This window comes from Anabrus simplex, chromosome 3 (genome assembly GCF_040414725.1).
Source record: "Anabrus simplex isolate iqAnaSimp1 chromosome 3, ASM4041472v1, whole genome shotgun sequence".
NCBI lineage: Eukaryota > Metazoa > Arthropoda > Insecta > Orthoptera > Tettigoniidae > Anabrus > Anabrus simplex.
Genome location: NC_090267.1, coordinates 441,511,665 through 441,524,472, shown reverse-complemented (window position 1 = coordinate 441,524,472; position 12,808 = coordinate 441,511,665). Strand labels below are relative to the sequence as shown.

General features: G+C 36.4%; 1 protein-coding gene across 7 annotated transcripts in view; it reads right to left on the bottom strand.

The window, feature by feature from the left end:
* The window catches only part of kst (spectrin beta chain, non-erythrocytic 5 kst), a 621,462-nt gene that overhangs the window by 98,989 nt on the left and 509,665 nt on the right, over positions 1-12,808 (bottom strand). For 6 of the 7 annotated variants that reach the window (XM_067143517.2, XM_067143512.2, XM_067143511.2 and 3 more), the window contains exons 33-34: positions 8,713-8,781; positions 4,592-4,823 (exon numbers count right to left, since the gene is read on the bottom strand). In XM_067143517.2, the coding sequence (XP_066999618.1) occupies positions 4,592-4,823; positions 8,713-8,781 (301 nt within the window). The remainder of the gene's footprint in view (positions 1-4,591; positions 4,824-8,712; positions 8,782-12,808) is intronic. The other variant, XM_067143513.2, reaches the window with a different exon arrangement.

The window sequence follows — 12,808 nt, the reverse complement described above, 5'->3', positions numbered from 1 at the left end:
AAAAAAAACTGAGTATGCTACATTCACTTTTAATAATCCAGCTATACACCAGATTACTAGCGTATTCAAGAAACATAATTTTAATATAGCTTTTAGAACTACTAATACTAACCAGTCCATATTCTTTAATCATAAAAAAGTTAATTATGATAAGAATCGTTATTTAGGATCGGGAGTATACAGACTTAAATGTACTCAGTGTAATTTTTCATATGTTGGACAGACTGGGAGAAATTTTATGACAAGATACATGGAACATGTTAACGCGGAAAAACATAGGAAATACTCAGCGATGAGTTTGCATATGAGGGAGACTGGTCACAGATTTGAATCCATAGAGAAAGACTTAGCGATAATTAGAAACATACAAAAAGGAAGAATGCTGAACGAATTAGAAAGTTTATACATCTATTTAGATCAGACGTACAATAAGCAAAAGAATCTCAATGAAACCACGGACAATAAAAGTATGCTACATGAATTCATGCCGGAATTATTAAAGTCAGTTAGTTCGAATAAATTTAGGATACCTAATATATTTAATTCTTCAAACCCTAATACTCCTCCCATACCTACAGATATTAGGCCTACTTCCAGCAATGCAGTTGACTCCGCCCCTTTGTCAGCCTCGTCACATTTGACTCCACCCATCCTCTCCTCCCTTCCGCACTCCCCTATTCCTTCCCCTCCGAGTTCACTACCGCCTCTGCAGCACAGTTATAACACCAGACTCAGAGCCAACAGACGGGCAGCAACCAACTCAACAGTAGTTAACAAATAACAACTTCCACTTACATGTAAGTCCTCATCTGTTTCAAAATTATGTAAGACTGAATTCTCTCCTTACGTTCAATTTCTTATTTCTTCTTTTCCTTCTCTTACAGAAAACTTATTTCTGCATCTGTTGACATTTTCTGGCAAGGATTCAGCCATTTTATTACCTACCGGTGCTAACGGCCTCTTACAATTTTTCAATAGACGCTTCTGCCTTACTTGCTACGAATTTCATCAGCGGCCTTGAAAAGATTGTATTCATGACAATCAAGTTTATGCTTGTGTACACGCCCTCATGTCGTTGGCTTTTTATTACTACCACTTTGATTTTCCAATATTTTATATGAACTGTTTTAATTAGAATTTTAATAGAAGTTTTAGTCTCCGACAAGATTATAGTTTAATCATAAGACAGTTTTCCATTAGCATCTTTTTATTTTATCATTTTTCACATTTTTATTGTTCCGAATTTTAATAACAGACTAAACTTTTAACTTCCACTTTTTATTTTAGTTGTATTTTTGATGATTGTATTTAACTTCCACTTTTAATTTAGTTGTATTTTTTATTATTGTATTTAGGCTGAAGATGCCCTTAATTGAGGGCGAAACATGTCCCATGTAACTAAGAATTTAATTATGTAACAACTATAAGTGAAAATATAAGTATTGAATAGGTGGAATAAATTGAAACACCTTTATTATTGTTGAACTGTTACTGGATACTGGCCGCACTTAAACGACTGCAGCTATCGAGCTCGGTGAACTGAATATTGTAAGACTATTTTCACTACACAGCCTATCATAATTAGCATAAATGATGTGGCAATAGTAGACATTGCATGGAAAAGCATTGCTAGGAACATTGCTAGGAACAGGAGGTGAAGAGAGACTTGACAAGAACTCAAATGTGAATATAAAGAACTGTTGTCATTAATTAATATACATAACTGTAGATCTCTATGTAGGCTACAATAATACAAGATTTGCTGGGAACTCCAACCCATTCTGGGTAGCAGCAAGAGAAAGCTAGCTCAGTTTTGGCAAGTAAGGCACAAATTTATCAAAGTATAGCTGTCAATCGAAAAAAAAAAAAAATACTTAATAGTAAATGCACATTTTCTGTCTTTACTAAAAATTTGTCTTTTTGTCTCACTTTCTTAACCAAACACACAATGGTTGATTAATAATAATACCAGGTGTATGCATAAGTTTCTGCCAGTTTTTGTGGTAAAGAAAATATGTAATTTTCAAGGAACTTCATTTTTTTTAAATTCAAAATATTGGCCATCGGCTTCTACACACTTCACCCATCTTTTAGGTAAGTTATGAATACCATGCCAGAAAAACTGCTTGTCTTTTGTGGCAAACCATTCATCAAGCCATTTTCCAACTTCCTCAAAATTGCTGAAGTGCTGATCCACAATAGATAAATATTATTATATTATTATTATTATATTATTATTATTGTAATATTACTGTAGGAGTCACGATGAATGTAATATATCTTTGTATAGTTGTCCTGGCTGATGATGACATCAAACATTGTCGAAACCGGTACCAAATGTAAATAAACGTGATGTTTTAAATGTAAACTTTCACGTAATATATTGTATTGAAAAGGTGGATATTAACTTTCCCATTTATCTATTGTGAATCTTGATTCAATACGGAACCTGAAGAATGAAATTCTTAATGTTAAATAAAGAAGTACTGATCTGCAAGAGCGCTTACCCCCATTGGTGCGAAGAGGTGATAGATAGCGCCAGGTCAGGGAAGTACGGCGGGTGTGGAAGGATGTCCCATCCACGCAATTTTAAGGTGTCATTCACTGGTTTTGCTGCGTGAGACAGCGCATTGTCGTGTAACAAAATCACTTGGCCATATCTTCTGGCCCATTCCGGTTGTCTTTAGATCAATGAATAATTTAATTTAATCATTTGTTGGTGACAGCGTTGTGCATTAACTGTTTTGCCAGGCTTCAAGAGTTGATAATACAAAATATCGTTCTAGTCCCACCAGATACAAAGCACGCTCTTCTTGCTGAAACGATTTGGCCTTGGTGTTGAAGGACCAGATTCGCCAAGGAATGGCCACGATTTTCTCTGCTTCGGGTCTTAAAAATAAATATATTTTTCATCACCTTGTCACAATTAGGTACAGAAATTATTTTCTTTTGTGGCGTTGAAGCAGCATTTCACAAGCGACTTTGCTATTTTCCATTTGCCATACATTCAAATCGTGTGGGACCCATTTACCGAGTTTACTGATCTTCCCCATTCCTCGTAAACGTCTGCCGATTGTTTATTGTGACACATTTAATGCTTGTGCCAATTGCTGTTGAGTTTGAGTTGGATCATCATCCAGAGTGCACACTGTGTTTCAGATTGAAATCACCATGTTTAAATTGTTGAAAACAGGTCTCGCATGTTCTAATCGATGGGGGTGTGTTCAATATGTTTCTACCAGCAAACAATGACTTTCCACACCTTGTTTCTTTTGATTAAATAAGAAAAGCAATGCATGCCGCTAATGTTCTTTTTCAAGTACAAATGTCGACATGATCACTGAACGATACAACACAGACGCTAATGATTGGCGGACTCAACTTGTGTGTGTTGGTAGGTTAATGTCAGAAGAGCAAACTGACGTATGTGTCAAATTCATACGGTGTGTACTGTTTGCTGGCACCATCTCTTAGTGAAACCGGAGAAGACTTATGAATACACCTGGTAAGTGACTGAGCCACTTGCGATGGAATGGTGTGTGGCAACCAGAACAGTACATGTGTAGGGGCTAGGGACCATAACGAAATCTAAGACCTTTGTGTCTATACATTATTTTCTTCTATATATTTCTTCTATATATTTGTATGATTTGCTTTAAGGCTGATGATAACCTACAGTTAGGTCGAAACTAGTCCTTGAACATAAACGTAATGTGAAACATTCTACAGTTTGTATTGAAAAGGTGGACCCTAATAATAAAAAAATTTAAATACTACTGTCATAACGAAATTCTTCAAGAGGACAAATTTGCTTCAATAAACACAATATGATCATTATTTTTAAAAAGCAAAGAACTATTCTTCGTGCACATTATTTGTACTCTGTATCAACAACATTCAAATTAAACTAATTTGTACATTTTTTTTATTTGAGGGGTTATGTATCACAGCGGCAACCACCAATCCTCTGTCCCTCTTTCTCTGTCTCTTGTTCTCAATTAACCATGTCTCAAGCTCTCTGCGAAATGGAGTAGCAGCAGACTAGCTTGTCAAGAACTACGTACTGCAATTCTGCTTTACAGTACACGTGTAAGAAATTAGCAATTAGCAGGAGACTGAAGGAAAGTTTAATGATAATCTCTTATGAGGCCAAAGTTAAGCAACAGCTCAACCTCGGTGGAATAACAAGAGTCTGGTTGGAAAAATCTGTTCCTAAGAATTTTTTTAGGTTGATTTTGGGTGATCAAAATATCATTTTAAATCCTATATCATGAGTTTTCAGAGTTAGTTACTCAACTGTACTGTATGTTTGTATTATAGTTTTAACATTCCTTCAGCAGACAAGCTTACAATGGTTTGGTTTTTAAAAAGTTATTAAAATACTGTTTAACACACTTAGTGAGCAAGATGAATATTGCAGTTCAATACAAATATACCTACTCTATCTTTGTTCTCTTGGAGCATGATCAGAAATATACTTAAGAATACCTAAAGTTACAAATGGCAAATAACAAACATATGTAACAAGAAGTTTCAAACCATTATTACATAGTGATAAAATAAAAATTAATTTAATTCAGAAGTAACCCACCTGCAGCTGAGCCTCTAGAGCAACCAAATCATTCTCGAAGCCTTCATGACGCCGAAGGAGAGCCAACACGGAGTTCAGATCACGACCTAAGTCATCTGGCAATGCAGCGTCCTTCTCCTGGATACGTGACAGTGCTTCAGCTACGTCACGATGGAAACGATGGATCTCCCCAGCAGCCTGCAGTCGTTTGTCACGATGTTCCATCATACCCAGCAACTGCTGCCAGCAATCCCTGCATGGAAGTATTTATAGTTTCCTTACCTAATTAATGTTCTTGGTTATATTCATTATCAAGATATTTCAAAATCTAATGTTTTAATTTATATTCCTATTTTTAGTATTTTGCAATTTTAGGTAGACACGTTCAAGACGTACAAAATTTATCTAAAATTAGTATCAGACATTGTAGTTACCACTTTGGAAGGTTCAGTAGCTCTAATTAGGAATCATTTATACCATTACAATAGCATCTGAATTATTTTAAAACTTAAAATGGACCCAACATCACTTTGTTAAATGTTGCTACCATATTTTGTCGTTTAGCAACCTCTGATGAGAAGTAGTTAAAGATTTCTTCTTGCCAGCAGCAAGAAATAGTGCTTTTCCACAATAGTTAGAGCTATGTTACTTCTAAGCATTCTGTATACAAAATTAGTCCATGAACATAAGAGATGATTTTGCCCATTTTCACTCCCGATGAACTGATTTTGTTCCTTTCTAATTCAATTTACGTAATTGCCAATTTATTGTTCCATGTTCTCTCACCACTGAAATATACTTACATTTATTTTAAATATGCAGATTCAGTAAAATATACCTACAATAAGGAGCATGAAGGATCAAATATTAAGATACTTTCATCACAAAGATAAGAAAGAGAGCTGTGGTGTTTTACCAGTTCAGTCTGTCAAATCTTTCGCCCAGAGGCTGGTTGGATCCTCAGACAGCAACACGAAGGAGGTTATACAAGGTATCCTTGAAATACTGGAACCTTTTTCAAGAACACCTTCTATAATCACTTACAATGAACCATTAGGCTCCTTTTCTTCTCATTCCTTAGTCTTCCATCTCCTGTAGTTAACTGGACCTCCCTTTATCCTACACTTCCCAAATCAGTTGTCCTACACTTCCCAAACCAGGACTGAAGTTCTGTTGAAATTCCCCCTCAATGAGAGTTGAAGTCTGCCTTCCTGATGAAGTTGAGAAAAAAGAAACAAGCTTGTTTGGGACTATGAAGAAATAAATGCAGATTAAATGGGACCGATGAGGGAAGAGCCTATCTATGTGAAAATGGCACTGATCAAGGATTGTTATATACAGTAGAGTCTCGATTATCCGACCCAAACGGGACCTGGAGTATGTCGGATCAGCGAAAATGTCGGATAATACAGAATTACTTTGAAAATTAACTAAAACAAACAGGAAGGCCGTACTGTATTACTAAAACAATAACATGTTTTACAGCACTCTATTTATTGAATTATCAGTTCAATTGCACAGTACATGCACTATTGAACGAAAACATTCCAAGTATCTTACGAAAAGAAACTTGCCAACAATCAAGGATGAAAGGAGTTTCCGCTGATATTTCCTCTTCAGTGTTTCCAGTACACCTCGGTCCACTGGCTGGCATAATGACGTCACGTTAGGAGGGAGGAACGTGAATTTGATGTCACCACTTCTAAGTTGCTGTTCATTTAGGTGTGATGGAGCGTTGTCTAGTTGAAGAAGAGGTTTTCTAGGGAGAGTGTTTGAAGCTAGAAATTTTTCTACAACCGGAACAAACTGTGTAACAAAACAGTCTTTACAGATGTCAGCAGACATCCAAGCAACCTTGAGATTCGTGTAATGGACTAGAAGAGCATTAACAGAAATATTTTTATAAAGGCTTCTTTGCTTTACCAATCATAAGCAATTTTCCTTTTAAGTACCCAGTAACATTACTACAGGCAAGAACAGTAAATCTTTCCTTACTACGCTTGTAGCCAGGTGCAGACGTCTCGGCTTGGGCTGCGAGAGTTTTTGATGGCAGCATCTTGAAATTTCGCCTAGTCTCATCACAATTAAAATTCTGTTAACCGGTTAATCCTTCAGCAAGTATTATTACTTGACATTCCTTTTTAAATTTCACAGCCTCATCGGATTTAGCTGACAGTTTTTCTCCACAGATATTAAGCTGCCTAATTCCGTCCCGTTTTTTCCACCGATGAAGCCACCCAGCACTGGCAGTAAATTTAGGGTCCCCTTCATTAAACCTCCTTCTGGAAATACACCTCCTTTTCTTGCAGAAGGGGGCCAGATATAGGCAGGTCCTTTGGTCTCCACCAAAAGTTGAAAATTAAGTCTACCAGTGTCGGATAACACGGAATGTCGGATAAGCGAAGGTCGGTTGAGCGAGACTCTACTGTATGTTCTAACCTCCTCTTTCTATCACTCCCTTTTCCCACACCAACTTGTCATCAAGTTTATCCTATTGCATATTCCTATTCTTCTTTCCATCAAGCTAAGTCAAAGCAAAGTCATCTCCATGCAGGCCATGAAGATTCTTTGAGGAGAGGAAAGTAAAGGTTTCCACTATCCATAACCTGGGCAGTAAGTAGGATAGAGTGGTCAGCTCTACACCTGGCTGTCTTTGCACCAGGAATTAGGCTGGTACTCAATTTTGGTGTAGGCTGACTGAACCTCAGGGCCATGTCCACCTCCTTAAGTGGAAATCTCATTTCTTAAATTTTTCGACTTCCTGAAGGGGAATCGAACCCACATCATCCCGGGCGAACCATGCACTCCTTTACCAGCTCGGCCAGGCAGCCTCTCTCCTTCCTATACATGACTTAATATAGTGTTTTTTAAAGTTTATCTTGTTAATACATATTATAACAAAGTAACATACAACAAATAAACCTTACCAATGCCAAATTTGTCCTAAGCAATTGCTACAAAGTATAGCTACTAGTGCTAAATTTCAACACTTCTGAAAGGTTTCTCCATAGGTCTAACAAAGTAGAAAGCACCACACATCTCAATGAATAATCTAATTTATCAACAATATTCAAGTACTAAAAATAGTCATTACTCATATTTGAGAACTAGTAACTTCAATTTTTAATTGTACAAAATTTTGAAGAAATTTATGAGCATCAATCACCACTCTATAGGGGTAAAGAAAGTTATGTCCAACTTTTACCACCAAAGTCATATAAAACTATCACAATTTTGTTAAGAGACAGAAGATGAAGGTACAACAGGAAAAGCATAGTTTTAAGAAGGAGGCTTGCTCATAATTATGTAACACAGAGGTTGCTTATATGCATAAAAAGAATCAAAACTGAATTAATTTTAACATTTTCATGGATTTGTATTTGTGCCAGTTTTTTCTGGACTATTTTGGTCATATGAATACCAGACTTTTTTTTTTTTTTTTTTTTAAGAGATATGCATATACAGGGTGGTCAGAAACAACGTGAAGCAGGTATAGCGGCATTAAAGGGTCAGTCATGCTGATAAATAATTTCAAAGAAATAATCCGATCTCTCGCACCGCCGTCATTTTAACAGCTGCTGAAGTTAGCCGATCAAATCACTTCGCGGGCTAATTCAAATGAACTTAGCGCAGCACTGTGGCTAAATTTGTACATGGCTTATGACCGGCTTGAGAACACCAATTGAAGCACAAAACTTCACAAGGAGAGGGGTTTGAATACAGACCTCCAAGCTGACAGGATCCCACCCAAACAACTAAATAACGGTGCCACTGGTTGGAACAAATGGTGAGTTTGTGCTTGAATCTGATTTCTCAACATGGCTCTCAAGGTGTTCAGTCATGTGCAGATTTAGCAACAGTACATTGCAAAGCCTACTTGAATTCGCCCACAAAGCAATCTGACTGGCTAATTTCAACAGCTGATAAAATAACAACGGTGCGAGATATCTAATTATTTCTTTAAAATTATTTATCAGCATGACCAACCCTCATAACTTTCATATACCTGGTTCACGTTTCCAATCACCCTGTATATGTAAGGTCAGTAAAAACTAGGATGTCAGAAATAGCAGTGCTTCAAAACCAACTACAAGTGAACTGATAATCTAAAGTGAAGACTACATGCAGTGTGCAGTTCTTACCGAATGTGAGCGTGCCGCTGAGAAACTTCCATCACAGGGTCATCCAGGCCCTTACCATCATCTGTGAGACTGTTACAAATGGCAAGGTATGTTAGAGATCCCCTAAACCATAGCCTTATACCCATGGCATGTCAAACGCATGTGCTTCCAGAACTTTATCTCTTTCTTGCCTAGTTTTGCAAAATTGTTTAACTGGCAAGTGTATTTTATATTTGGAATATACATCATATATTTTCATTCAAGACCATTATACCTTTCAGCATTCTTTCCGCAAGTTTCTGTGCATTTACTACACCCTGCCACAACAATAAAACTTTCAGTCATATGATAATTTTAAAGTAACACAAGAAAGAAAGATGATGATGCTTGTTGTAGGTCATTGGCCCAAGAAAGAAAGAAAGAAAAAAAGAAAGCCATAGGAGGTCATTGGACTATCTCCAACCTTGTTGTCAGAACAACACACCCATATTGCCCTGCATAATCTGCAGTTATGCAGAAGTTCTCTCAATGTCATTCATTGATTTTATGTCCCCACAAACTCCTTTTACGGTTTTGAGAGACTATGACATGATGGAATTTAGTTTTGAAAATGAGTTGTTTTTAAGTGTTGGTATATCTACCAATATGGGTCCAGAGATATTTGAAGTTGCTCAGCTGAGATTCAACTTTCCAATGTGGGTTCAGAAAGCCGGTGCTGTACTACCTGAACCACTCAGCCTAACACTCTGAAGTTCAAATCAGTAAAAGGATATAGGACATGTACCTCCCCCTAAATTCATTTACAAATTTCCAAACTTTAATATACTGTATTTGTCACCTGAAAGCCTCCTATGATGTTTACTTTCCAACTTTTAAAAATCTACTTAATTCTAAAATACATTTATTTTGTCAGAGTTCCATAGTTACTTTTCTGTGCAGTTCGTCAGCTTGTTCAAAAAATATATTTTCCTTCTTCTTGGACAAGTTTTAACATTATCAAGGTTAGTTCACTTTATATAGAAATCTACACAGCATGTATAGAAACAATCTAATTTGAGAAATAATTCCTACAATAGAGATTCTACAGAAATTCAGAACAGAACAATGTTACATAAAGAATTGCCAAGATGTAAGATCGTGGATGCTGGGTATGAATATACCAAGGTTGAGAGATTGTAACAGTTTAAATTTGCCTACTTTGAAGGAAGAAATGGTAAGAACTGGTACACTTTTCTCAAAAACAATTCAATCTATAAATATACAGTTTATTGTGGGTATTCAAAAGGTTTGTATCTACATGGAAGGTGAATTATATTTTGAAGTCGGATAAAATATAAATGCAAGGAACATACCATACCATGTGCTCATTTTTTTATTTTGTTAAATTAGTGAGAATGACTGCTGGTACAACCAGGTGGGTACAATGGCAGATAAAGGCTAAGTTAGGAATGAACTCTACGAATGAAGCTGTACGCATAAACCGGCTTCGGAGGTGGGGTTATGTGACGCGAATGAAGGAACATAGGTTACCTAGCAGAATAATTCACTCTGTTGTGGAGGGTGAGAGAAGTAGAGGGAGACCAAGACGATGATGGTTAGACTCTGTTTCTAATGATTTGAAGATAAGAGGTATAGAACTAAACGAGGCCATACAACTAGTTACAAATAGAGGATTGTGGCGGCGCTGAGTAAATTCAGAGAAGTTTGCAGACTGAATGCTGAAAGACATAACGATCTATAATGATGTACGTATAAGCCTATACGTGGCTCAGTGCGATGATTTTCAAAGGCCCTTCACGCAATATTTAAATCATCCCAGTGCTATCATTAAAATTATTACTACTAAACTATTAATTCAAATTATATACTGTATAGGATATTTTAATCCTCATAAGATTGAGGTGAATAAATAATTTATTTTGAAAAGGATAAGATGATTAATCTCAAAATGTTCTTTCTTAATTTTAAAACTCTTTTATTGAAAACTGTAACATAAAATCCTGAGGGCAACATTTCACAGAAAGGTATATACCATCTCGGACATTTTTGTAGAGCTTTTCATGCTCAACAGTTCCTTTACAAACACTTGGGGGGTAAACCAAGGATTTGGATGGTTATATTTATTTGACTTCACTGAAATCATCACTGCTCTGGTCTCTTTTGTGATAGATAAATGCTTCATACATCTAAACCTTCCTCTATAAATGCTGCAGACAACTGTGAAAACCATATCAAAATCGATTTGGTGGTTCTAGAGATTAGCCCATATGAACAGAAATATTCTTCTTCCTCTTCCTCATCTTCATCTTCATCTTCCTCTTCTTCGCCTATTGAGACCTCTGAGCTCGTATATTCTCGTCACTTGGGCCTTCTGCTTTCTCCTATTCCAGTATTCCTTCATTTTCTGGCTGTGAGCCAGCTTTCTTTCCTCCGTCCACATAGGTCTGCTGGTTCCCGAGTTCTTCCTACTCATAAGTGACGTTGGAAAATTTCCCCGCTGGATGGCTTGCCGAAACTGGGGGCGGTCAAGTATGGACTCGTGCGGGATCCCCAGTTCTTCCAGATCCGACTTGACCGAATAGATCCACTTGTTCCTGGATACCTTCCCTCTACCTGCCACAGCGAAGATCCTGTTGGTAAGTCTGCAGGGGTTCATGCGGGTTAGATGCCCACAGAAGACCAGGCACTTTTTTCTTATACAAGTAACGATGTTCTGATGTTTGTATAGATCATTATTGCGCTGAATTCTGTAGGTGGCTCCTTCTTCTCTTACGGGTTTCAGTATTCTCCTTAGGATCTTCCTTTCTTTAAGTTCTAGTTTTCTGTGAGAGCCTTTCCTGATCATCACGAGACACTCAGGGGCATAGAGAAAAGATGGTTTTACTACTGCATTATAGTGCCATTTCCCTCCTACTACAGAATCAGCAAATAAGATTCAGCTTATGCTCCTTACCTAAATGAAATCCACGATGTTTGTGTGATGATCCATTAAATGTCAATGATACACTTGCCAAAATGTACCATTTACCTTGACTGAATGCAGTTCCAAATCAAAATAGGAGAAGTATAATTAATTTTAATGTAAATTATTATCTAACTTGCATAATAAAGGAAATTAAAAAATGAAACTTGCCATCAGGTAATTTATGAAATCATACATAGAGAAAGGAACTAAAAAGAAAATCTGAGGTTCAAAACAAATTTGGAAATATTAAAAACAAAATATAAATAAAAGCAGATTGATTTTTCTGCCAACAGAAGCACAGATAATGACTTGCCATGGTTATATGTTATTTTAATTAAAATATCTAAATATCCAAATCCAGAAAGATCCAGGAAGATCCTGAAACATGCTGTGAATGTATTTATTAGACATAACACCAAAAACCAAGAGAAAGTAGCTAAGTTCAATTAAAACAGACTTCATTCCAAGTACAAGTAACATGCAGCATAAAGAAATACTTTCATGCATATAAGAGGAAGCGTGATATCTGTGAAAGTGCACATTTTAATGGGCAACATGAAACTACCATACAAAATCTAAAGTGAACCATAAACTGTGGCAATAGAAATACAAAAATGAATGTTAACTAATGTATGCAAGAACTAAACTTTGTTCCAGACCAAATAATCTCTAATCGAATACAAGGAACCTGATCAACGTCCTAATGAACTTTCTCCAGCTCTTAAGGAGGATCAAACTGAATACATTATTGTACTTGGGCTAAAATTTCACATAATGCACACAAATGTTAACCGAATTCAACACCTAAGCCTAATAGGACATCACATAAAGGAATGTTGATACCGATCTCAAAAAGAACTGGAAGCTCTTAACTGTTTCCAAATGCCATATACTATCATCTTATAAATCTGATCCTGTCAGTCTGACCAAGTTTGTTTAAATGTAGTAATTCAAGACTAAAGGAAAAAATAGAAAAAAATACAAGTTGATAAACAACAAAAAGAAAGTAAAAGACCTAACCCTTCATCGATAACATAATTAACCTCAAGGGACTCAAATATCTGCAGCAGCCGGTGTATCAAATTCCACCAGTTGCCTTTATATCTCATTCTTTCTTTTCTGTAAATACATTCTTTTTAAAATTTTGAGCTT